Genomic DNA, 27,500 nt, shown 5'->3' with positions numbered 1-27,500 from the left:
GTTGTTACAACCTGCTCATCACTTTCCATCATCTACACTGCAGTACAATGTGCATAAATGAACTTTTATGTACATCAACCATGGGCATGAAGGGGGGTTTAAAAAAAATAAATGTCTACACATCAGCCTCTATTGCTAAATAATACTAATGATGATATGGAGCTACGAGATCAATAGTCTTACTTGGTGCAGACTTATAGTAAAAGGACAAGTGGGAGGGTTAATAAGTGCGAGAATACTAAACAAAAAATATATTGCATAAAAATAAACACATTTTCAACATTATTACAATAAATGTTTGTAGATAATTATATAAGCATCTTCCTACGCACATGGATGCTAGTAGGTGACACTTACACGAGTCTTAATAAATAAAAAACTATAATCTGAAGATCACAGAAATAATAAGTGAAAAGTGCATAGGCAGTTCTACCACTTATAAAGGTAGTTTTCACACTGGGTGAAAAAATGGTGAAAATAAACAGTATCACAGTCATCCCATACCAGGAATAAGGGAAGCATCACAGAATACATTACTATAATTGTCTGTAGATAATTATATAAGCAACTTCCTACGCACATGGCATGGATGCTAGTAGATGACACATACATGAGTCCCAAGAAATAAAAAACTATAATATAAAGATCACAGACATAATAAGTGAGAAGTGCATAGGCAGTTCTAGCAAATAAAGGTAGTTTTCACAGTGGATGAAGAAATGGTGATAATATACAGTATCCATCTAATATATATCAGTCATCCCATACCCAGAAATATGGGAAGCATCACAAAATACATTACTATAAATGTCTGTAGCTAATTATATAAGCAACAACCTACGCACATGGCATGGATGCTAGTAGGTGACACATGCATGAGTCCTAATAAATAAAAAAACTATAATCTAAAGATCACAGAAATAATAAATGAGAAGTGCTTATGCAGTTTTAGCAAATATAAAGGTAGTTTTCACAGTGGATGAAGAAATTGTGAAAAGAATAATATCTTTCAGAAGACCAACTCTGGAGTATGCAGCAAATTTCATGTTGACATAACAAAATAAAGATAATAAATAGTTTAAACCAGCGAATGTCTGGGAGAAGAATGAACGGTATAGCGAGTGAGTAGTACGTAAAGGCACCAGATGGCAGCATGTAGGAGCCTAACATAAATAAAAATAATAAAAACATAACAAAATAAGCTAATGAATGGGAGAAGAATGAAGAGGTCAGTATGGCATAGCGAAATCCAAAATGCGTCGTCCGTCGTCTGCAAGGAAAGGGAGATGTCTCCGCCCACAGAAGTTAGGCCACATGTCAGCTGACGAATGTAGACAAAACTTCGGGTTTAGGAAACGAAGGGCCTTTCCTATTAAATGTGCTTGTGATTTCTGATTCGTGATTCCCACAACTGTAATTTGATCTGAAACCTTTTGATCACTGGGAATAGTTCATTAATGAGTTGATCTCTCTCTCTCTCTCTCTCTCTCTCTCTCTCTCTCTCTCTCTCTCTCTCTCTCTCTCTGTCGATAAAACGACATTTTAGGAATTCAAGTAATTAGGATTTAGTAAATTTTCAGCTTGGCAGTTGGCCCAAAGGGCCGCACTGTATGATATTTAATTTTGAAGGGTGGGGCAACACTGAAAAGTCTAGAGGGCTGCAGGTTGCACAGGCCTAGGGTACAGAGTAACGCCAATGGTAACCGAAATCTGGTGTCCATCCTCCATAGAGTTGTCCTTCTTCTGTGGAAAATTTGTTTTCATGATGATTCTAAGCCACTCTTCACTCAGGTTCCACTGAGCATTATCATGCTGAAAAATGATAGTAGACTGTCATCATGATGAGTCCTGCTCTTTATACAATATTGTCAGCAAGGGTTCGAATGTATGCTGACTGCTGATTGGTAGAGGATGAATGTGTGCCATTGACTGGCATCTGCCTTAACAGATGTAGTGAGTGCCCTTCAAGAAATAAGGACACCAACATCAAAGCCTTCATAAGATGGGCTTTAACATCCTGTTCTTGGTAGGAAACACACCAAGAACTAGACTTCATCTCCCAAGTACTCTGTGCATAACAGAATTTCAAACAAGTCAATAAAGAATGTATGGCACCTGATTGGTGGTATAACAGATATTCACAGTCAATAAGAATGTATGCACCTGATTGGTGGTATAACAGATATTCAAACAAGTCAATAAAGAATGTATGGCACCTGATTGGTGGTATAACAGATATTCACACAAGTCAATAAAGAATATGTGTGGCACCTGATTGATGATATAACACCCATGAGTAGCTACAGCCCCATCCACAAAGAAGTTTTAAGCTTTATTATAAGGTGGGAATACACTAAATACCTAGAAGACTAAAGTGCCATCAAGGAAGTCATCACAGATACTAATGTCTTCCCTACAATGTCAACAGCTGCTGGACCTCGTCATTTATTATCAAAACAGCCGCACAAGAAACCTGATTGTGAAAAATAACTCTTCCCCACTGGTGAGAGATCCTCTTAAACAGACTAATGTGGTAAACCATTCTAAATGCCCAGTCCTTGGTATGAGCATCATGAAACTGGCAAAGAGGATCTCTTGCCATGCTCAAGAAGGTGTTATGAAAATCCGCATGAGCGATGCCGACCATACCAGTGACACAAGGAATACAATAGAGAGGAATACATAAATAATTAGAAAGATTCCTATGGCTGCTAGAAGCCCTTACTAAATACCTCTCAACAGGTCTTCCTCCTGCGTACCAGTATTACAGTGGGGGCTCGACAGTGGGCCCTGTGGAACTGCAGCACACCCCCATAGATTTCATATATATATGCACAAAATTATGAATATATACATGAATATGAGCAATTAACTATTGATTATTAATAATCCTTTAAGAATTTTTACCATTCTCTTCTTTTTATAAAAAAATGAATTGAAACAATATGTGGAACTGCGGTGCTCAGCAGTTCTAATTTTGCTATCAGGGTGATAATGCGTTAGCCAACCTGCACGTAAAGGTGATGGGAGCACTGCCTTCTTGAGCAGTGTCAGTCTAGTTGTTGGAGGAAGAAGGTGTTTTGAAGCTTGTCAAAGCTTAATCAATATTTAATATAAGTGAGAGTGGTCAAATTAGTGACGATACTAATTATATGTAATGTAATGCAGAATAATCAACCCAGTAGCGAGTTACAGTACTAAGTGGGAAAAGAATTATAACCACATTAATGTCAATGAGTAAAATTCAGAATAGTAGCTTTTGGCAGCAGTTCTGGTGCCTTCCTCAGTGGGAGAGAGAGAGAGAGAAGAGACAAAGGGGAGAGAGAGAGAAAGTGTGTGTGTGTGTGTGTGTGTGTGTTTATGCAGTTAATATCAAGGAATTTTTTTATAAAATTATGTAATAAACAGCACCGCTATGAATGATAGCCAGGAGCCACCAATGCAGCAATATGTGTCCTTTTGCATATAAACCTGCACCAGACACCACGAGAAGCGACATTCCCCACTAGGAAACATGACTCTGCGAGGCCCCACCTACCAGTCCAAATATTAGCAGGGTAATACCCAGTAGTGAAGTTACTCACCAGCCCTGCTGCCCAGCAAGGCTGCTGCAGCAAGACCATCAACCTTAAATTTTAGGCTTGCAAGGAGATCTCTCCAGCCAATGAATGGCATGCACTCCTCCTTAGCCAATCAGCAGTCAGCAAATATTTGAACCCTTGCCGACCATGTTGTATATAAAGGGTAGGACTCACCACACATGACAGTCTACTCCTATTTTTCAGCATGATCATGCTCAGTGGAACCTAGGTGAACAAGATTTTCCTCAAAGAAGAAGGACTCTATGGAGGATGGAGACCAGATATCTGTTACCATTGGCATTACTCTGTAACTGATATAGTGTATTTGTCAGAAATAAAATTACATGCTGCTTTCCAACTGCTTTTCTCTCCAAGAATGATAAACACTGGTGAGTTACTGGCAGAATGCAGTAACCCTGAAAAATCAGTTATTAGGAAGATAGAAAAAACTATATATAGAGTGAATGCAGCTACTATGCAACACTACATATTATCATATATTACAATGAACACCCCGTATTCGCGGGGGATACATACCAGACCCCTGAGAATAGCTAGAATCCGCGAATACTTAGAACCCCGCTAAAAATGTTTATAACTACCTATCTTGAAAGTTCAAATTCTAAATGTATAATTAAAGTACTATCCTACATCAAATACTTTAAATTATTATTCTATTACTGTATTAATCTTTGAAATGATAGTTATCAATACAATTTCAAAGTCATCTTAAACATTTGACCATTAGAACTATACACATACAGCCAATAAGAGAGAGAGAGAGAGAGAGAGAGAGAGAGAGGGAGGGGTGGGAGAGAGAGGAGAGAGAGAGAGAGAGAAACCACTGAATGGGCAGCATCATATATTTGGCCATCAAGAGTGAAATTATTTATGAATATTTCAGAGACAGAGAATAGTAATATGAGAGAGAGAGAGAGAGAGAGAGAGAGAGAGAGAGAGAGAGAGAGAATATATATAGCTCCTTACATATTAATAGGTTGAAATGAACCTCAATAGGCAACACTTCTTCCCCTCCGCTGAAATAAGTATCTATTTGTCTTTCTATCAATCCATTTCTCATTTTACTCTTTGGCAGAAAGAGAAAGAGATGAAAGAAGGAAGAAATAGAAATGAAATGATCAGCCATTGGCAACAATTTGGGCCGTGGTCACTTTCTGTCAAGTAATGTGACTTTCTGACAGGCCCGCCCTTGCCCCCCCCCCCCCCCCCCCCCCCCCCCACCCCCCCCCCCCCCCCCCCACCCCCCCCCCCCCCCCCCCACCCCCCCCCCCCCCCCCCCCCACTCCCCTCGGTCACAAAAGAGGAGGATAAAATTCTGTTCTTTGATTTTTTAAATAGCTCATACAAATGCATAAATATTGAAAATAATAGAGTATTGTTATTGTTATATTTAGTCTTAATAATATTTAAAATTTAGTGCTTAAGTTTTAGGTAAATCATTTATTCATCATACAAAACAAAGAGAGAGAGAGAGAGAGAGAGAGAGAGAGAGAGAGAGAGAGATATTATTTTTACTATTTAATATAATTTAATCTTATTAAACTTAATACAGTATTAATCAGTATCAATATTTGAAAATTAGTAAATCGTTTTTGTATCATAAAAATGTATTTTGTCATGCGACAAAATAGCATAAAAAATATACTATATGGTGAATATATTTGGACCAACGGATAAAATATGTGTTAATTAAACCAATTGGTTAAAGAGACGTTACACCCTGAGAGAGAGAGAGAGAGGAGAGAGAGGAGAGAGAGAGATAGTTCTGTATATCCTTTGACCCCAAGATGGCTAATCTAATCCTTACCCTTGCTGTCACGTTTCTAGATATTTGTGACAGCTCCACCATAACCCCACTCTCCAAGTCTCTATGCTAAAAAAATTGGGATTTCCTTTATTCTTATATATTTTTTTTCGTTTATAAACTAAAATTTACTAATTCACTATTGTATTTTCTTTAATGAATTGATATTATTGCTGATTGCATTAATATTATTTGAAAATTAGTAAATCATTTATCATACAAAAAAACATAAATCTCCTTAAGAGAGAAACATAAATCTCCGTAAAAGAGAGAGAGAGTAGAGGAGAGAGAGAGAGAGAGAGAGAGAGAGAGGGGAGGGAGAATTATTATTTTTATTATTTAATCTTATTAAACATAATACAGTATTAATCAGTAGTAATATTCAAAAATTCTTAAATAATTTTTGTATCATAAAAAATTTATGTAGTCATAAAAATAACATCAAAATTCACTAATTAGTGAATATTTATTAACAGAAAAATCCGCGAATGAGAGAGTCCTCCAGCAAATAATTTTTAAATAGGTCCCGCAATTTCTATGTAGCAGCATGAATATATGACAGCTGTCCAAAGTTCATTTATTCCTTGATGTTTCAGTAGTTCTCATGACCATTTACAAAAAGGCGAATAGGAAGGGCTTCCCTTGGTTTTGACATTCAACCATAGAATGCCCAAAATTTCTGTAAACCTTTGAAGGGTATATGACACAATAGTAAGCCTAGCTTCATTTGCATTTCTGCAATTGGTAGAGAGAACTATAAAGAAACAAAAGACTAGATACACTTTGGACCAATGTGTTATATGATTTACTTGCTGCTATGAAGAAATTCAGCGACATCCAGTTGGCCATTCTTTTTTATGAAATTTGTGTGAAGAAGGGTTTTCTTCTGAGATATTATTATTATTGTTATTATTACTTTGATGGGAACATTGGAAGCGATTTTTACACAATTTATTTTTCAGACTGTGGATTCCTGTCTCTACAGGACTAAAGTCAAAATGAGAACATTCATTTATAATGAAGCAAAACTATCTTTGAAGTTACAATTGTGATTTGTATGCCTCACATTGAATTAAGAATATAAATATATAGTTTTTCATAGCATCTATCACGTAGGGAAACTGGAAAAGTTCTCTCACATTTCACTAACATTGTCTCATAACTTGGAAGCAACACAAGTATCTTAGAAGCTATAGCTGTGATTTGTATGCAGTCACACTGATTTTTATTGCATTTGTTATGTAAAAGAATGCGAAAGATCTCTTTCACATTTCGCTGACAGTGCATCGTAATGATTAATTAGTCTCATGATAAATTTAATCTTAACTAAGCACCAGCCATAAACTAGATCAACCCATCATGGATGGAAGAATAATTTTAGGCTGTGATGTGATCAACATCTCTAGCCTCATCACACAACATGTTCATTCATACAATAAGGCATTGGAGGGTTTACTGACAATATTATGCCTTGTGGGGCCCCGGGAGCTCCGAATTTAACTTGGCCTCCCTTTAGTTTTCACAAATTCAAGCCAGTCATTTAAGAGCTCGGTGATTAAATTACCTTATGATGATAATGAGAACAGCAATAGTAATTTTAACGATCCAAAAAGGTATCGACAGTGAGCGACAGTCGAGCGGGGTCATCAAAGAGGTCATCAGGAAGTCCTCATTCCTCAAAGCCAACTTCGGCCAGGTCGTCGAAATCGTCGTCTGCTCATCGTAGAATGCACGACCCCCTGTCGTACGACCCTAAGGTAATGCTAAGCGACTTAGTAAAACCTGTGGTATGCTAGGAATCATTCTGAGTTTTGTAAATGACTTGAAAAACACAAGAACACATTTTTCTGCAAGTGTCATTTCTGGTGAAAGTATCAAATCTCTCATGTGATAAAGCCAATTTTTCTCTTTTTTCCTTCTAAAGTGGATGCATGAACATTTTGCGTTGTTTTATTTTACATACATAAATTTTAAATGTCTATTTTGTGCCTACCATACTCCTTTATGTTACTGCTGGATAACCACTTTGTTTCTTTCTATTTGTAAAAAACGTTTCATTTTGGTGTTGTCTATTGAACTGTAAATGTTCTTTCTTGTCTCTATTTTGTCTGTGTACTACATAAATAAGGTGTATATATTTCCATTAACATTCATTTTTTGCCCCAGCAATTTTTGGGTGACAACAACCCCCCTGAAGATGAATCAGAATTGGCCAAATTGCAAGAGGCCTTGGGAGGTGGAGGCTCAACAACACTTACCGAATCAGAGGTATTTTGGTTTCATTTACCAAGGTCGCCTTCTCATCGAGCTGCTGTCTTCACTCTGCCTGTACAAATCAAAAGGCTTAGAGGTTAGTTTTGCCACTTTACTTATTTTGTTTCCCCAGGAGTGTGACAGCATCTTTTCAATCCATCTCCCCCAACCTGACTTCGACAGAATCCTTACAGAAGCCTATGAAACTGTTGGTGCATACTAGCTATGTCTGCCTTTACATGATATTCAACATTGGTGACTGTAGCTCACCTCAAGCAACAACGATGTTAATGATTACTCAAGTGAAGTGAGCCATCCTCAAAATCCACCACTGGTAAACACCCTGAAGCTAGAGATGATGAGTTGCTATGTAGACTGAATGAAGGAGATTGTGTTGCTGGTAAAAAGAAACAACACTAATATTCTTACAACAATGATGCGGTATTAGTTGTGAATTTTACTCTATGTGCTTTATTGTCAAAAGGCTAGCATATTGTATCTAGCCATGTGGCCTGGTTGATGGATATAATGATCTACAACTTCAGTGTTTTGCCAAGCTTCTTGGTAAATGATGTCCCCTCCCCTCCCCACCTCACAACTTGAGACTACCTTGGCATGTGAGGGGCTCTCTAACCTCAGGGATTCCTTCCTAGGTTTGAACCTAAGAGTCCCATATAACATTATATATTTTTTGGATAAATATTTGTGGATTTTTCCACATTTGTCAAAATTTACCAAAATTAACAAATAAGACAACATATCATAGCTTGGAGTGAAGTTAAATCCAAAGCTAATTGGTGAGAACTGGTAGATCATCATCTACTCGACAATGCTCGGACCTGTTTTCTCAGGCAGAACTATTCTGTGGAGCTGGACCACGGATTCCATGGTTCTAGGAATAGAACTCTTGGCATTCTGTCCGGTTTGCCTTAATGTGATTGGGCTGGGGTTTATTGTATTATTGCAAACTCTTAGTCATAACAAGCAGGTTTGGCTTACACTTGGGCCATACTAATTATGGTATTCCATCCCCTTTTTGGTAGGGTAAGGCTGCGGACATTTGGGAGTCAGTTCTCACTTGTGCCAGTGATGAAAGATTTAACTTCATCAAAAGCTAATGATATTTTTTCCAAGATACTAATTTTTTTTTTTCTTTTTTTTTTTTTTTTTTTTTCTCCAATCCTTTATGATAAGTAAACTTAAAGATTCAAGTACCCCTGGGCCCCTTCATGGACAAATTCTTTGACAGTTGACTATTGGAACTTTATCCCGGAATCTCCCTCAGTCATTTCCAGACAATAATAATGCAGCAAAGGAACATCCACCTCCAAATAAATTATCAGATCCCAACCACCCATCGGGGTCCATATGAATTCAACAAGAAAACAGTAAAAGCCAATATGTAAATTCAAACATTATAACATTGGAAACATTCAAACCCAATGTTACATCTGAATGAAAAACTAATAATCACCTTAACCACCCCTACTCTCTCCAACATTTGGCCACTATTACAGAAAAATATAACAAATCTTAGACAGATAACTCACATCAGGCAAGGTCCAAAAAGAAATAGAAATTGTCGACTTGACCCAACAGTAGAACATTTTTATCATCTTTTTGGACCTGATAACTGGTCAAGATTTCTAGTACTTGGATCTGAAAATAAAATCTCAACAGCAATACTTGAAAACAAATGAATGAACATATGTCCAACACAAGAAATGGAATGTTGATATATCAATGAAAATTAATGGTTACTTCAAGTAACCACCAAAAAAAAGAAAAAAAAAACAATCCACCTCATTTTTAAATATAACAGAAATAAATGGCACAAAAATATCAATAAAAAATCATGACACATTAAATTGATTACAAGGCACAGTCATTTTACCCAACATTGAAGAAGGACTACCCACAAAGCTCTTGATACTTGACTCCCTCAAATTTAGATACAATAATAGCTATGATTTATAAGTATCTATACTCAGTTCCAAGTAAGAAAAATAAAAATAAACAAATTAGAATTGCAAAAATAAGATTTACAGGCCAAGATCTCCCACTTAAAATAAAAATTCTTGGACAAAGTAGAGAAGTGCGTCCATTTATTCCAAAACCATTTCAGTGCTCAGTGTTCAAAGTATGTGCAGTCTGCTCATCAGAAACCCACACCACTAAATGGAAATATAAATAAAAAAATATTATTAACTGTGGACTATCCCATCACTCTAAACTAAAGAATGGTCCTTTTACCAGTATAACACAAAGCTTCAGTTGTTAATAAATAGAACAGAAATGAGTAAAAAAAAGCTAGACTCAAGCTAAACGTAAAATGAGTCAGTAATCCCTCTAAAAACCAATCGTTCTCAAATGTAACTACAAATCAAAACATCAATGACAATAATAACAAACAACATGATAATATAAACATACAAACTAGTTCTCATATCAATAGCACTAAAACCCAAAATAAGCATATTATTATATCCACTAGTGCTACTACTATTAACTTTGAAGATTTAAATATCCATGAAAAAGATTTTTCAATGGAAGAAGAGTCAAATAATAATGATAATCAAACTGACACAAAGAAAATAATACTAGAGAGAACTCTCACTAAGGTAAAAAAAAATTGAATTTTCAAAAATTACAATTAATTTAAAGAAACTCCAGCTATACCAGAGGAACATTTCAAATAGGACATTGTATTAACCTCATCACAAATGGTAGTACACAATTATCCTCAGTCCCAATCATACAACTAACATTTGGACAGCAAAGAATCAATTTTTTCACTCTTTACAATTCCCAACAGGCAATACTAATAATGGCATTCCACTATATAAAACTAATGAAAATTATACCATTAAACCAAACCATCCACTTGACCCATATATTTCACTAATAACAATAAACCAAATAACCCTTCAAACCAACATTCCTTATCACTACAAAATCAGAAATTTCTAAATGTCAAAGATCAAATGCTTCGCTCAAAGAAACTGAACGAATAACTAACAACACCAAGCATGCTTTATCTTGTGGCTGTAACGAGTGTTTCATAGGTACTTATAAAAGACGGAGGACACAATACGAAATTGTACAGACAATTTATTAAATTACGAAGATGCCCTTTAACTCACCAACATGAGAATGAATTATGTTCTGACTTAAAATACAAAGAGGAAATTATAAAATCAAAAGTAGACTCAATAATTTTTAATTATGAAAAACAAACAACTGTTGAATCTAATAATCAACATACAAATACAACAATTAAAAAAACCACAAATCAATTCAAACAAATATAAACTTCAAGACTAAGTAAAATCGGCAATCAATTTACAGAATTTAAATTCCTCCGCACAATGGAATATAAAATTATCCAATGGAACATAAACGGTCTTTTAACAAGAATACGTTTAAGCGAACTACAAAGATTCCTAATAGAACACAATCCTATGTGCTTTGTCTACAACATAGGATCTAACCCTATAATATAAAACTGCCTCTTTTTCACCAACAGATGAGGGAAAATTAGTCACGGCTATATAGTACATTCATAATAGCTTAACTTATAAACTTTTAAACATACCACCTATGCCCTATCAAATAACGGCTATCAACCGTATATGCCTAACAAAAGTATGATCACTATTTGTAATTTATATAGCCAGCCAAATTTCAATGCAAACTTTAGTGATTTGTTTGAACTTATTAACAATAATACACGATCCATCATTTATAGTAGGAGATTTTAATGCGCATAGTCCCCTATGGGATATTAATAACCCCACTGACATATCTGGAACCAGCATAGAAAAAATCATAATGGAACGCAGCTTATGTTGTTTCAATGCAAGTGATGTTCCAACGTACTTTTCCAATACTCACCTAACACATTCCTCAATTGACATTTCATTATGTTCAAATGATTTAGCCAAAAAGTTTAAAGTGAATGTCCTAGACGACTTATATACCAGCGACCATTTCCCTATTGTCCTGAACTACTTAGGTGATCCCAGAATATGGCCATCTATAAGATATAATATCCTAAAAGCTAATCGGGATAAATATATCCTATACACTCGAAATAATACCAGCATTCCCACATAATCAAGATCACAATAACACACGCGCATCCTTCACAAACTTCCTAACAAATGCTGCAGACAAAAGCATTCCAAAAACTAAACCACATTCCACAAAATCCCCTGTCCTCCACCCCCCCCCCCCCCCCCCCCCACCATGGTGGAAATCAACCTTAGCAACTTTAAGTAAATTATAACATATATTAGGTCGGAACCTGAACAGACTCCAAATTCGCCTTAAATCACTCAACAAAATGCCTTACAATATAAACATTTTAAACAAAATAGTAATAGCAAATATAACATTTAACAACATTAAACCATTGTATAAAATATATTTACAGCTAAATTCAGCAAAACTGTAATAGCTGAGAAAATCACGTCATGGAGAAATTATATCTCGAGCATATCTTCAAATACATCCACAAAGGATAATTTCTGGCAAAAGATAAGAAACCTTAATGGTAAACATGAAAGACCTGCAAGAAGTGCAATACACCTGAATGGGAAAATATATCACGACACATATGAATTATTAAATATGATAGTAAAACACTTTGACAACATCAGTGCTTACTCTAGCTTAAATACACATTTTCAGATCATCAGAAAACAAAAAGAAAACATTATACTCTTCAACTTTGGAACTCTTGAAGAAGTAGAATATAATTATAGCTTTAACATGGATGAACTAGACAACGGCCTCAATTCATGTCATCCTTCTGCACCAGGATATGATAAAATATCAATTGAAATGATACAAAAACTAGCTCCTATAGCTAAGTCATATTTATTAAAATTTTATAATTGTACCTGTATCTGGATAAAATGGGTCTTTCCTGATAAAAGGGAACAAACCATTATTGTTCCAATAAATAAACCAGGAAAAGATGCAAGTAATCCATTTAACTATAGACCAATATCCCTCACAAGCTGTCTATGCAAAATCTTAGAAAAAATAGTCATTGCACGACTAATGTATGTTATAACCAAAGAATCTGTTTTAACACCAACACAATCAGGTTTAATAGTTGGCAGGTCAACCTTTGATCCACTAGCTCATTTAGATCCTTTTAAAAGAGGCTTTGAACAGAAAAAATTAACAGTAGCAATATGCATTTATATAGGAAAAGCATATGACACAGCATGGAAACATAACATGAAAACTTCACTCCAAAGGATTAAGAGGCCACTTACCAATATTTATACGAGTAGCAATTTGAGATATGCTCAAAGATGTCTCAGTACTGCTATTACAAATACTATATGTAGTTTAACAAACAAATTCAGTTGGATTTCAGTTTTCAACTGATAAGACAAAAGCTATCATCCTTAAAAACAGAGGATGGCTAAAAAATCAATCAAACTTCACCTCAATAACGCTGAAATTCATTTTTGTACAAATATCAAACCCCTAGGAATGGTATATGGTCAACATTCAAATTGGAAAACACACATCAAGTACGTTAAAGCCAAAGGGATCAAAGCCCCTAACACATTAAAAACAATTAATACACTCTAATCGGGGAGCACAGCGAGATATCTTATTAATGTTATATAAAGCCACAAAATAATATATATAATATATAATATATTACTGCTGTCCTGTATACTCATCAGCCCCAGAATCTACATTAAAAACTCTCGATGCTTTGCATCATGAAGGAATACGGTAATGCACAGGAGCATTCCGATCATCCCCAACAAACTCACTCCTAATACTAGAAGTGTTGCCCCTGAAACATCACTGCAATTTGATGACAGTACGCAGAGGTCTTTCACTGCAAGCAGGATCATCTCCTGCAGTTACCTACTTTCTAGATTATATTCCAGGAATAGAGGTTCATAGTACTAGCTCATTCCCAAAAAGAGCCAAATACCTAATGAACTCTCATAACACCAATTTTTCACCCACCAATAGAACTCCCATCACCTTGGACTTTAAAACGAATAAGAATATGCACCTCCCTACCGTACCTACTTACAAGACTAATGACTAATGCAGAAATATATCGCCAACATACTTTAGAACACATTCGAAAGAAATGAAATCAATTCGTGGTATAAACAGACGGCTCCAAAGATAAATTTGGAGTGGGAGCTTCTGCATATTCAAAAGATAAATCAATGAAAATGAGCCTATCTTTAATATCATCAGTATTTACTGCGGAACTCACAGCCATACAAGTGGCACTTGATATAACATGAGAGAAAAGAGCAAGCTCTATAATTTTCAGTGACGCATTATCAATGAAGATATGTTGGATTCCAGCACACATAGTAATAAAAGGAAATGAAAGTGTATATTCTGCTGCGTATTTGGTTTTCGCTATCCCTCCAGCCGTTCCACATGCCCCAGTATCAGACTGGGTAACTTCAGTCACACTATTGATATACCCAGATTGGCAAACAGAATGGTCCTTAATACCAAACACAAATAACTCAAAACTATAAAAACTAAAGTGTATGCTTGGAAGCCATCTTCACAGAAAGAAAGATCAGCAGAAGTAATCATAACAAGACTCGTGCCTCTGCGGCATACTCAAGAAAAATGTTACCCACGGCACGTTTCATTTTAATGAATAATCTGTGTATTGGTTAGAATTTTAGTTGATTATTGCATTGACCTTGGTTTGAATGAATCACACACACACACACATATATATATATATAAGTGTGTGTGTGTGTGTGTGTGTGTATGTGCTTATGTTTATATGTATGTGTGCGTATCTGTGGAGAAAGAGAAATGCGAGCCTCTTCATAAGGCGATTTGACCATGAAGTTCTCTTTCATCACATCAAATTAAAGGTTGGCCTTAATTACCCGACATACTCTGAATAGGCAGTTGATTCACGCAGCGCTAATTACTGGCCATTAGTTTTAGTCTGTAGTGCCGGATCTGGGAAGCTGCCACACACGCACACACTTTAATTAGGGATTTCATTTATGATATTTGTATGACGGTAGAAAACTGCGTTGGCAATGTTCTAGTGTTGAAAGGCTGAATGACCAGTTTGATGTGTAATGCTTTGACCGTATCCTCAACATATGGAGAAAATATAGTATTTTTATCTTTGGTGGTGATGCTTATTATTCTTTTAGAGTTTTTGTTTTGCTGTTTAACAAGAGGAGAAAAGTTGGGTTGTAGTTGGAATGATCTAACAAGAGAAAAGAAGGTTATAGAAGAACGATTAACAGAATAATATCGTGATTACATGAAATACAAAATCAGCTGTTTAAGGTGAAGCAGTCACTCATTCCACAATCCAGGAAAGGGTAAGTTAATTGTGATGCGGGAGGGGATTTGCTGTCAGTGAGTTTGTTCATTGAGTTACAGGTTGCCTTAAGCGCACGAGCCCGTGCTGGCATAGCACCTGCTGAATCAAAAACAACAACAACATTTGCGCTACATTTAAATGGTAAACTTGACTCTGTAGTTGTTGCAGTTCAGTGAATCTCTCTCTCTCTCTCTCTCTCTCTCTCTCTCTCTCTTCTTTATCAGGAATTCAAACTTATAAATAGTGAATCATAATTAAGTTCCAAGAAATGGTTGCGGAAAAGTCGGGCACTTGGGTGGGATGTGCTAAGGAATACGATCTTGATTGAGAACAGGATGCGTCTTTTTCCTCGTGAACCAGGAACTCACTACGTTCTATTGTAGGCACGCTTCTTTTTCTTCTCATGCATGTATGTATATATATATATATATATATATATATATATATATATATATATATATATATATATATATATATATATACATTTCTATGTTAATATTATATAAGAATATGTAATATTGCAATTTGACATTTTGACAGCTCATTCCAACGTTTCGCAATATGTTATTGCATCCTCAGGAAATTCTATAATATAATATAATATATATATATATATATATATATATATATATATATATTCACATGTGTATTATATATATATATATATATATACATATCAAGTATAAAAATAAGGCCCATTAAAACACTCTGGTTTAAAGCTAAGGACTATATTTCGGTGGACTAACTTCCACCCTTAATAATGGTGGGAGTTAGTCCACTGAAACATAGTCCTTAGTTTTAAACCAGAGTGACTTGTATACCATCTGCTCACGTCTTTTAAAGGTCGTCATCCCCCCCTCCCATAACTTCATTAATCCTTCAATTTATTAATCTAGATTGGTAAGTTGATCAACAGGAGGATTAGTCATAGTGAGTGAAGTAAAGCAAAGTTGTGCACCACAGTAAATTATGAATATTTTTATGACAATTTCGCCAAAGTATCTGCGTTGAGTTTCTGCCGCACTGCACACCAGTTAACTGTATTTACAGGGATTTTACAGCCATCTCGCTAAGTATCAGCATCGATTCTTCTGCCCATACATAGTGTTGATTTAATGACTGTTACAGCTTAGTTGCTCTGTTATTTACTGGGATCTAACTTGATTTACAACTGTATTTTGCGTTTCCACATGGCCTGCATGAGTTTTCTGCATTGGAGTGGATTTCATTTACAGTCTATTAGATTACCAGTTTCCACGCCCCTTGCGTTAAGCATTTACATGGTTTGACTAGCATTTCCATGCTAGTCAAAACCGAGATTTTAAAAGGACGAGGCCACAGCAGCTCATTCTCAGAAATTAGATGCCTCTCACCAGCAGAACACTACTTCCCCCTTTTGCTCCCCTGCTCCCATGTTCTTTTACCATCCATAATGCACAGATCGATCAGCAAATGAGAAGACAATAAGACCACGAATTTCCAGGTACTGTGAGAGTAACTTTTAGTGCAGTCAGTGAATGTTTTTTCCCTCTTGTCTGTATTTTGTTTCATTCTTCTAAGGCGACTTCCCCCCTTCTTGGCTCAACATCTCACTCCCCAATTTTGGTTCAATGTTGTAATTAATTCCCCTTGTGATACTTGTAATGATATTAAACCTCCCCTAGTTAATGAAGTCACGTAGTATTCCTTTCTGTATATGCTCCCAATCATTCTATGTCCCCCTTGAAAGAGCTTTGACATGCAACACTATGAGCAAGTAATGTGTAACATTTTCCAACATGTCCGTCACGCTAAGTACTGATGCTAGCAAGTAATCTCTTTTTAGACAAATATCATGCCTGGTTGTGAGATAAAAATTGGGAACCCTTGTATATGAAGCTTGCATTTAAATAACCCGCTTTGCGCAAATCATATATCTGTGTCTGGGTCATTTCCCAGCCACGTGTTTCTGGTTTACTTGCATTCAAACAGCTTACATTAATTTCTGGACCTACACTTAATTTAAATGTAAATATAGTTCATTTAAACTAAAGTCCAGAGTTTTATGTAAATTTTTCCGTTTTGTAATATCGGCTTTCAGCCGTAGACTTTTTGTTTGTTATAACCGCCGTCCCTCCATGCAAGGCCATTTTAGGAGTGCCAGTAAGTCACATCCCCAGACTTTATACTGAGGGAACGAGCAGTTTATAACAATATATTTGTGTATGTATGTATGTAAGTATGTATGTATGTGTGAGATGAAGAGGGTTATAATTAATAATATGTTTAATATGCCAATGTGATGTGCTGTGACTTTGTGCAGAACAGAGCCGAAGCAATGACCTGAGAAAGCTGATAAATCATTTTCTGGGATGGCGTGATATGAAGATGTTTGTTTAAGCGAGTCAGTGTTCGTCAGTTCATGGGGTCTTGTTCAAGTGCCTTTGGGAAACTGGCTGCAACCAGTTTATAGAGGCATTACCGAAGTGTATGAGTTCGTATGTACGTGTGCGCCTCTTCCGTTCTTAATGGCATCTTTAGCCAAGTCTATGGGGAGACTTTCTGAGAGGTCTGTGCGAGAAAGGCAGAGCCACGATGGTGCGTGCCAAAGAGTTTCTGTGAACATAATGTGATATTCTGGGCTGGAGATGGGTAAGTGTTACCTTACTTTAGCCAAAGGGATGGCTTGTTTAATTCCTTGTAAAATTGTCATATTTCATTTAAGCTAATGATTTTGTCTTTACAAATGCGTATACTTACTTGTGTGTTCTCCTGTCTTTGTAACAGACGATTCTGGCAAGGGGACCGAGAGTCCTAGGGGGACCGAGAGTCCCGTATGGAAGAGAGATAATTGGTGTGACTAATTACTGATTGAGACATTTTAATATTGGGGGTTTAACTAAGTTAGTTAGTCTGTGAGACTGAGTTATTATCTTTCCATTGTTAAATGAATGTTATATTTTTCCATATCTCTGACTCTCATTTGATGACCTATTAGAATGGAGAGAGAGAGAGAGGTTGTGAGTCGAGAGAGAGAGAGGTTGCGAGTCGAGAGAGAGAGAGAGAGAGAGAGAGAGAGAGAGATGTTGCGAGTCGAGAGAGAGAGAGGGAGAGATTGAGTGTGTATCAGTTTGCCTTAACGCTTCGGGTTTCACGCATACCAAATAAATACGAGATTCTTATCTCGTAACAAATGTATAAAGTTTACTATGTATATAAAACACTACAGAAGTAGCGAATTAGTATTTTATTTTCCTTATCAAATGGTTTGTTCGAACAAAAACCATATCAACTTTTGCACTACGTTTAAATGGGAGACTTGGCTCTGTAGTTGTTGCAGTTCAGTGAATCTCTCTCTCTCTCTCTCTCTCTCTCTCTCTCTCTCTCTCTCTCTCTCCACTCATATAGACATTCAACATGAACAGAAATAATCCAGACCGTTCGTGTCCCTTATAAGCGGGATTTATCTGGCCAGGATCTTAGAAGTCCTCTCGTCACTGCAAACACCGCCTTCTTTGAATAGGTGAGTCACTCGCTTAAACGAACCTCCGAATTGGCTTAATTGAGTATATGCGCATCATGTCTCTTTACAGTCTATATATATATAGTTATATATATATATATATATATATATATATAGATATATATATATATATATATATATATATATATATACTATGTGTGTGTGTGTGTGTGTGTGCATATATATAAATTGTATTGCAATTTGACATCTTGACAGTTCATTCTAAAGATTCGGAATACGTCATTACATCCTCACGGAATTTTACAATGTGAATATATATCTATATATATATAATCCTCAGAATTTTATCAGTGATATATACTATATATATCTCTATAATTTATAATATAATATTATTAGAATTATATATATATATATATATAAATTATAAATTATAGTGTTGGATATATATATAATACATAATAATATATATAATATTATATATATATATGTATATATATATATATACATATATTATATATAATATATATATAATATATGTGATATTGTATTCATATGTGTATAACTGTATAAACCCTAAAATTTTTAATTTAAATTATATATTATACATATAATATCTATATATATATATATATAAAGTATTTTTTAATATATATATATAACTATATAGATATATATATGTATATATAAATATGTATATATATATATATATATATATATATATATATATATAATGTATGTGTGTATATGTATGTATATGTATATGCAAATACCCTTGTTGAGTTCATTATTATTATTAATATTATTCATACCATCTTTCGTTTAAATTGATTTGTATACCATCTGCTCACGTCTTTTAAAGGTCGCCATCCACCACTCCTATAACTTCATTAATCCTTTAATTTATTAATCTAGATTGGTAAGTTGATCAACAGGAGGATTAGTCATAGTGAGTGAAGTAAAGCACAGTTGTGCAGATGAATCAGCTTTTAGAGCAACAGTGGATTGTTGGAAAATAGTCTAGTAGCCCTGGGATTGTTAACGTCCTTCTCCTCTTTCAGACTTTACACATACTATGTACAGTATATTAATATGTATATGTATGTGTATTTATATACATACATATATAATAACATAGGATAAGTATGGGTGTCTTTTACAATATGAAAATAAAAGGTCCATAAAACATTATTTAATCGTTTAAGACATACGTTTCGATCATTTCCTTCTGCACTCGAAATATATGGTTGCTACGTTCAAATGGTGTTTTATGAGCCCTTTATCTTCATGCATTATATATATATATATATATATATATATATATATATATATATATAATATATATATATATATATATATATATATTTATATGGGTATGTATGTATGTATAAAGTTTACTATGTATATAAAACACCTCAGAAGATACGAAAGGAAACAAAAAAACTAAACTACTAAAGGTGAGAGAATAATGGACACATTTATGTACTTTCATCCAGACAAGGTGCTAGGAGACTTGTTTTACTTATTAATATTCTAATTTTCCTTTTCAAATGCTTTATTAGTCCATTATTTACAAGCATATGTGGCTACTTTGCTCCCTAACCAGCTTCTGTGTCGTTCGCTTTTGAGTCTATCAGAAAATTCCCTAAAAACCGTAAATGAATCACTTGTTATAAACGTGGAACGTAGATTTGTAGATTGTGTGACAATACTTTCAATTGTGTATGATTTGCGCCAAAAGTCTGCAAACATTGTGCCTCTAGATTTTTGCATGTTTATCATCACTGTTTCCACGTGCCGAGTTTTTTTCTATTTTTTAATGCGTAAAACAGAAGTTCATAACCTTTTGATGACCCCAGACCCCAGTGAATTGCTAATATAGTTCCATACCCTTTTGCTTAAGTCCACTCAAGTCCTATTTGTTCACAATATAAATTAATATACTCAGTTTAATACAAACTTAAGTTATGGATAGGTGGGAACTGACCATACAAGTAAATAAAAATTATAATTTAATATAGTTATTTATTTACAAAATGGACCCATGTATACATTGACACATTAAATTCAAATATAGACAAATAACCATGAGATCAAGTCCCATAACCCATAACCCGGTTATGGATACCCTGTTAAGAACCCCTGACGTTAAATAACGATTTTTATTATTTTTTATAGCATGTAATCGACCTCTTTATCTTAGAGTAAGGTTTTCTTATGTTCATAAAGTCTGCTTCTGTTCCATTGAAATAAACAGCAAGCATTTTGTTATCCACTGAAGTAATTCCTCATTTGGTAATAATAGTGTAATCTTTGGTGCATACTCCATGACTCATTTTTTGTTCTCAAATTATTGCTTTTATTAATTTTAACTATGTTAAGGGTTTAGTAAAAAAAACGGGAAAATGGTTATAATATGTTTATTTTGGTGTACATGATTTATATATTTGTTATATAGGATGACACACACACACAGAAAAATGAACTAAAAATTAAAATACAATTTATATTATAATATTAAACTCGGTTTTATTTTAGGTCTATTGTTTTAACCTGAACAAATTGTACTCATCAACTTATAATGTATGCCAATTTTTCTTGCACAATTTGGGATTAATTATTTAGTATTTTGAAGTTTTTTTTTTGTGTGGGTGGGGGGTGGGGGGGGGTTGGGGGGTAATTCATTGATTTTCAATAATTGACTTGTAATTCTTCTCAGGCTATTTTCAGTCCTGTCACGTTTCATTTTCTTTCCTTTTTGGCTAACTCTGTATTTCATTCAGTCTTTCCATTTGTATTTATAATGAATGAATGAATAAAATATTGAGTATATCGACTGTTAGAAAATTATAAATAAAATATTGTACTGAATTATAATTTAAATAATTTCATACAATGTATATTTATACAAAATTACCGAAAACATAACAAATAAATAAAAATAGTGAATAAATACTATATCTTATATCTGATAAATGGAGCCCATAAAAACACCAAAATATAGAGAGAGAAATACTATATTTCAGAGACTGTTGTCTCCCTCTTCAGGTAGATGAATGAGAAAAGTTACAGAAAAGGTGGTATTTATACCAAGAGGTCCATCCACAGGTAAACCAATTTAGGTCACTCCTGCTGATAGTCTTCCTTTAATCTTCTTAAGCGTTGGTTGAACTGACCGTTTATGTTGTATTAATCTCTGGGGGAAGTGATTTTCCTGTAAATCCGATGTAAGATTGGTCACAGTCCAGGCATGGGATTTCGTAAACGACAGAACTCAGCTATTTTCAACCATGTAAATGAACATAACCATAGAATAAACTGGAATTTGTCACATATAATTTATAGCAGCAACTGCCAGTACAAGAGTCAAACGATGGAATCGGCCTTATTAAACAGAGGCAGGTAATGAACATTTCAAAGGGAGCATGGGATTCAGATATCATCAACAAGGTTTTCATTCAACCAACGCTTAAGAAGATTAAAGGAAGATTATCAGCAGGAGTGACCTAAATTGACTTACCTGTGGATGGACATCTTGGTATAAATACCGCCTTTTCTGTAACTCTTCTCATTCACCTACCTGAAGAGGGAGACAGCAGTCTCTGAAATATAGTATTTTTCTCTCTATGTTTTGATGTTTTTTTGGGGCTCCTTTTATTAGATGGAATTCTGTTGTAACAGAACATTTTTACCAGTCATTTATATATATATATATATATATATATATATATATATATATATATATATATATATGTGTGTGTGTGTGTGTGTGTGTGTGTGTGTGTGTGTGTGTGTGTGTGTGTGTGTGTGTCTAATAAAAGGGGGCCATAAAAACACCAAAATATAGAAAGTAAGTAATACTATATTTCAGAGACTATAATGTACAGTTAAGGTGACTAGATAATTCAAATTCATTCATTCTGATTCACATAATTGTAATTTTAAGTATAAGCTAAGTTTAATTCTTTGGTCAAATTCTTAGGACAGTTTTGTTGTGCATAGAAAATCAAGAAGTACCATTTTTGTCTTCACGTTTACGAATATGGCGGTTTCTTGCCGAAATGAAGATTTGATACATGTAATTGAACACGATAACCGTACAAGAACAAGGTTGGAATCGATCTTTTTTTATTTGATTCGTATCCTTTTATAGAACGAAGGAAAAGGGGGTTTTGAAGCATAGGGTATCCATCTTAATTTGCACTTTTATCACTGACTAAACTACTGTCAGTGTGACCTTGACATTGAAGATATGTGTTAAACTAGATTTTTATCTGTTTACATTGACATTGAAGGTGTTAGTCATAAACTGCATTTGTATCCATTGATAGCGCTACGAGAATTTCAATTGAAGAAATATATTTTAAATGCCTCTTCTTTATTATTTATTTCATTTATCTATTTATTGCATTTGTTTATTTCTTTAATTTTTTTTTTTCACTGGTGGAACTGCGGATGGATGATTTGGAGTGAAGTACCCATATCTTAAACGGGATTCGTATCCAGTTAGGAAGCATAGTAGGCTTTCGTTACAAAAGGGACGGAACCGATTGAATGAGTTCTTCTTCCATATTTGACTTTATCCATGCATTGGCACACAGTGTCCTCGACGTATTCAACAATGAGGTCATAGGCGCCTTCGTCGGATGTTAGTGAAAGCGTTTTATTGGTCGGTTTCTGTTTGTAGACCCCGCAGAAGGAACGGCTGGTATCGCAGGGCGTAAGGCTGTTGTGGCAGCGATTTACTGGAAGTGGTGGTCCTTCAAAAGTCCCTGGAATGCTCATTTTATGATATTTGTTGATGTAATTCCGCAAGTCCGCCCAGGTTACGTATGTTAGCCTCGGACTTCCGCACGTGTCAGGTATTTCTGGAACTGTCGGAAAAAAATTTTGAAAATGAGATATTTTATAACATTCATTGTTTTGTTTTTATTTTTATTTTTTTGGCCCCTGTTTAAATACTGGACCATAACAACAATAATTAAGCCTTCAGCACTCAAGCACATCATGGGCTTGAGGTACCTGTGAGAGGATGTCTGTTTTACAAACTAGTTGAAGGTCTTTGCTACAGAGGTATTTGTTGGTTTGAGGAGAACGTCATGAAAATGGTTTCATTAATGTTCCTGAACCCTTGCTGTTGAATTACCTTTTCTTCAGTATGACATTTCTTCATGCCGTTAATCTTCTTGTCTTCGAGCTGAAAATAGCTCATGGAGATGAGATAAAGGTTTTCTTAGCATGCCTGAACCATTTCGTTTTGAAATGTGTTAGTGAGTTGACAGATTGATGTAGAAAGTCAAGTTAATGGTAAAATATTATATATTCCAGTTGCAGTCTGTGTTCTTTATGATTATTGCTATTATTATGGTTAAGATCCCCCATATGATGTAAATAAGAGAGAGAGAGAGAGAGAGAGAGAGAGAGAGAGAGAGAGAGAGAGAGAGAGAGAGAGAGGTTATTGTATGATGGATTAACGGGTGCAGCACCTGTTCATTTAGGACTTCCTCGAAGGTTCTGCTCCTCAATGGAAACCAAATTCAAGCAAGGCAAAGTTGGAGATTCTCAGTGTGGCTTGGATAAAGGGGAAGTTGGAAATATATCAATCGAAGGAAGATTTATGGTCAAGTATTGTACGCGACCTCTAAAACTCAAGCTACATATCTCTGCATTTTTAATGATGATAAGAAATCAGAAAAAAAAAATATTCTTTGGTCATAACGTTATCACCAGAATTATTGAAAGGAAGGCCCTTTGCTTTGATTAATTTTCACGGGAAATATTTGCCTCAACTTCAGTCTGAGAAATTTGAAGACAATGAGCCACACATCAAACCTTTATAACATCTGATAGCCTTTACGAAAGTCAGTTTTGATGAAATTTGAATATTCTTTACCTGCATTCACCATCAGCGCTGTCGCTACAATAACCAGAATGGAGATCCATCGATTATCAAGGTTCATGATCATCCTGCAAAAGAACAAGAATGATGAGTATACGAGTATTGCTACAACCGTGACCAGCAAGTCTGAAATTTTCTCATCATGTCCTGGCACCTACTACCATAAAACGGATACACTGACGGCTGATAGGTTACCAGGACATGGTAATGAACCTTCAGACTATCATATTCAATAGGTTTAAAATTTACGACTTATAAAACAGACATCCCAGTATATACAGGCTTAATATTTATAGTGATATTACAGTAATTGTAATGAAACTGGATGAAAACTCTGCAAAAGGTTTGGAGGAATAGCAAAGCATCGTGGGAGCAAAAGTTGAGTAAATGAGGCCCTGTTGAGTAAACTCTTTTAGGATGCAAAGTATAAAAGCTAGTTATATATGAAAAATAAAGGGCATAACCTGTTAAGGTGAATTTTATGTGGTTTGTTTAGAGTTAGAAAGGTTGGAAGGGTGAGAAATGTGCAGATGCATGAGGTAAAAATGTAATTAAGACAGGATGCACTAACTATTAACTGAAAACGAGGACGCGGAAGATATGATTGAAAAAAAAAATCATAAAACCCAAAATGAATAGCTACCATCAGGATGCAACAGCAAGACAACAAGGGGAAGAGGACAAGAAGATCTTGTGTATTATAAGATGAACTTCTGCGACGCTTAAGAACTGGAAGGCGAACCCGTTCGTGGTGTGTTTGGAAAAGGAGTTCATACCGCAAATGCAGACCAAAAGGTAAACTTGAGGATCTGTTATTGTTCAAAACCTGATGGCAGCCTTGGAGATGAAAAATAGCACTAGGCAAAAGCAGTCATGACCAATATTGTGAATAAGTTAACTGTATAGAGCGGAACCCAATAAGCAATATGACAGAAATCAGAGAGCGAATTTCACCTTTACACTGGCATGACAGGAGACCCACAGCTGATGAACTGATACAAGCAGCTACAAGAATTAGACAAGAAAACTCCTGGCACAGCCTGATGATCATCACTGTATGCTCCAACATCCACCTGAAGGCCGGAAGCAGTGCACGCTGGACAGAGCAAATTTAATGAGGGCGAAATATGGACCAGGTTTAGTCTTGCAAAAATAGTTTAGTCTAGTTTTCGTCTCATGGAAATGAAGATTTGCACAGTGGAGTGATCAGTAAGAAATAAACTTTGTTGGTGAGCCTTTCAGTGGGTTGATGGGAAAACCTTGCACCTAAATTCTTATACATGATATAATTTAAAATTGAATGTACATTAAATGGTCAGTGCAAAGCATTTTAAAAATTAACTTTTAACAGTTTTTTATCCCTCTCTATGTGAAAGCAGCGATAGATATATATAACGATTATTTCAAAAAATGCCCTCACCAACGAAGCCTAAATATGTTCTCAAAAGATTTTCTGCTCAGAATAACTTTTTCTCTCATTTTCCACAATATTTGCGTTAAATCGTGTATGCGCATACACATACATACATACATACATATATACGCACATACATACAAATATAAATTATATATATAAACATATACATACAATGTATGTGTATATATATATGCATGTGTGTATATATATACATATACATACATATAAATGTGTATATATACACATATATACATGTATATATACATATATGCATGTATACATATGTATATATAAACATGTACATACTTTATAAATGTATATATTACAAACACGCACAGAAACAACACTAAAATTTTTTCCATTGTGGATGGGAAACAAATATACTGTAAGATTTGTTTGCAAACAATGTTCCCTAGTGTGGACAGGGCTTTAGACTATTGTTTTGGGGCCTATAAATCATTTGCGCCACTACAGGCAGCTTGAAACACAGACTGAAACGTCAACATTCAAAGAAAACTTGTTGTAATGCATATTCATATTTTTGAAAATATTGCTATGACTATTATAATGTTGCGGAGGTAGTTACGTTAAACAGTCTTAGGAGCGTGTTACGCGCATTTTCACCGACGGCGGTTAATTAACCGTATCACACCGTGAACAACTGCATTTAATGACTCTTAATAAGATGGATTATTCATGTGAGTTAGTGATATTTTCCTCTGTCTTCTATAATTGTTCTCCCCAGGGATACAGGCTCTTGTGAGATAAGAAATTTCTTATATTACCTAGCTGCTCCACTATAAAAAGGGTGTTTGTTTAAAAAAAAATTCAGTCCGGCCACGGAACAATATATTCTTTTATATATCAACCCCAAGTAATTTCTTTTATTTCCTATGAATGATGATCAATTATACCATAGCAAGTCAAGAGGGCTTCACAAATGTTTAAGAAAGTTCATGCGAGATGTGGAGTAAAGCACAACCATCAGAGTACCTTCCCTGCTTCGCGCCCTCATCGAGCCGACCTTCTCTCTCGGTGGCCATGATCACACTGTGCTTTGAGCCAAGCAAGTTAGCAACGTAAGAAAAAAAATCCGTTCAAATTACACAGATTACGAATCATAAAAGGTGATCATAGTGCTAGCTGTGAATTCACAAACTTGTCAAAATGTATGACTGTAAAAAATTTTTTACACTACTTGGCAACGTTACGTGAGTCTGCGATTTTGGACGGTACAACAAGAATTATAATGCCTCAGATTCGAGCGGGGTTGCACATAATATATACCTGTTGAATTCAGATATATATTTATTAGAGCTCGATAAACCCCTCCTCTCCATCTTAGCCAAGTGGGCAATCGTTTTTGTTGCATTTTAGGCAGAAATATTTGTTCGTATTTTTAATTTCTTAAAATTTTTGTTGTTGTCGAACAGGCTCATTTGGCCCTTTTTACATTATTTTTAATTATTGCGTCCCATTTTTTATTCGTTGTAATTTGTTGTTTGAATTTACTTTAATTTTGTTCATTTTCACTTATTGATTTTCTTGTGTTTTTCTTACATATATTTTTTATTGATCTTTGTATCTCTTTCCTTACTGGGCTGCATTTCTTGTTTCAGTTGACTCACTTTGAGTCTGCCTTGTGTTAAGTTCCAGGAGCTGATTTCTCGCATTTTGTGATGATCAACAATCT

At 35.0% G+C, this 27,500-nt stretch overlaps 2 protein-coding genes across 3 annotated transcripts in view; one reads left to right on the top strand and one right to left on the bottom strand.

Annotated features, from left to right (window-relative positions):
* The window catches only part of LOC135203311 (uncharacterized), a 251,748-nt gene that overhangs the window by 78,607 nt on the left and 145,641 nt on the right, over positions 1-27,500 (bottom strand). The window lies entirely within an intron of this gene.
* The window catches only part of LOC135203239 (uncharacterized), a 77,521-nt gene that overhangs the window by 4,988 nt on the left and 45,033 nt on the right, over positions 1-27,500 (top strand). The window contains exons 3-4 of the mRNA XM_064233013.1: positions 7,020-7,163; positions 7,573-7,756. Coding sequence (XP_064089083.1) covers positions 7,020-7,163; positions 7,573-7,756 — 328 coding nt within the window. The remainder of the gene's footprint in view (positions 1-7,019; positions 7,164-7,572; positions 7,757-27,500) is intronic.

Source organism: Macrobrachium nipponense, chromosome 36 (genome assembly GCF_015104395.2).
Source record: "Macrobrachium nipponense isolate FS-2020 chromosome 36, ASM1510439v2, whole genome shotgun sequence".
Taxonomy (NCBI): domain Eukaryota; kingdom Metazoa; phylum Arthropoda; class Malacostraca; order Decapoda; family Palaemonidae; genus Macrobrachium; species Macrobrachium nipponense.
This window is presented reverse-complemented; position numbering and strand designations above follow the sequence as displayed.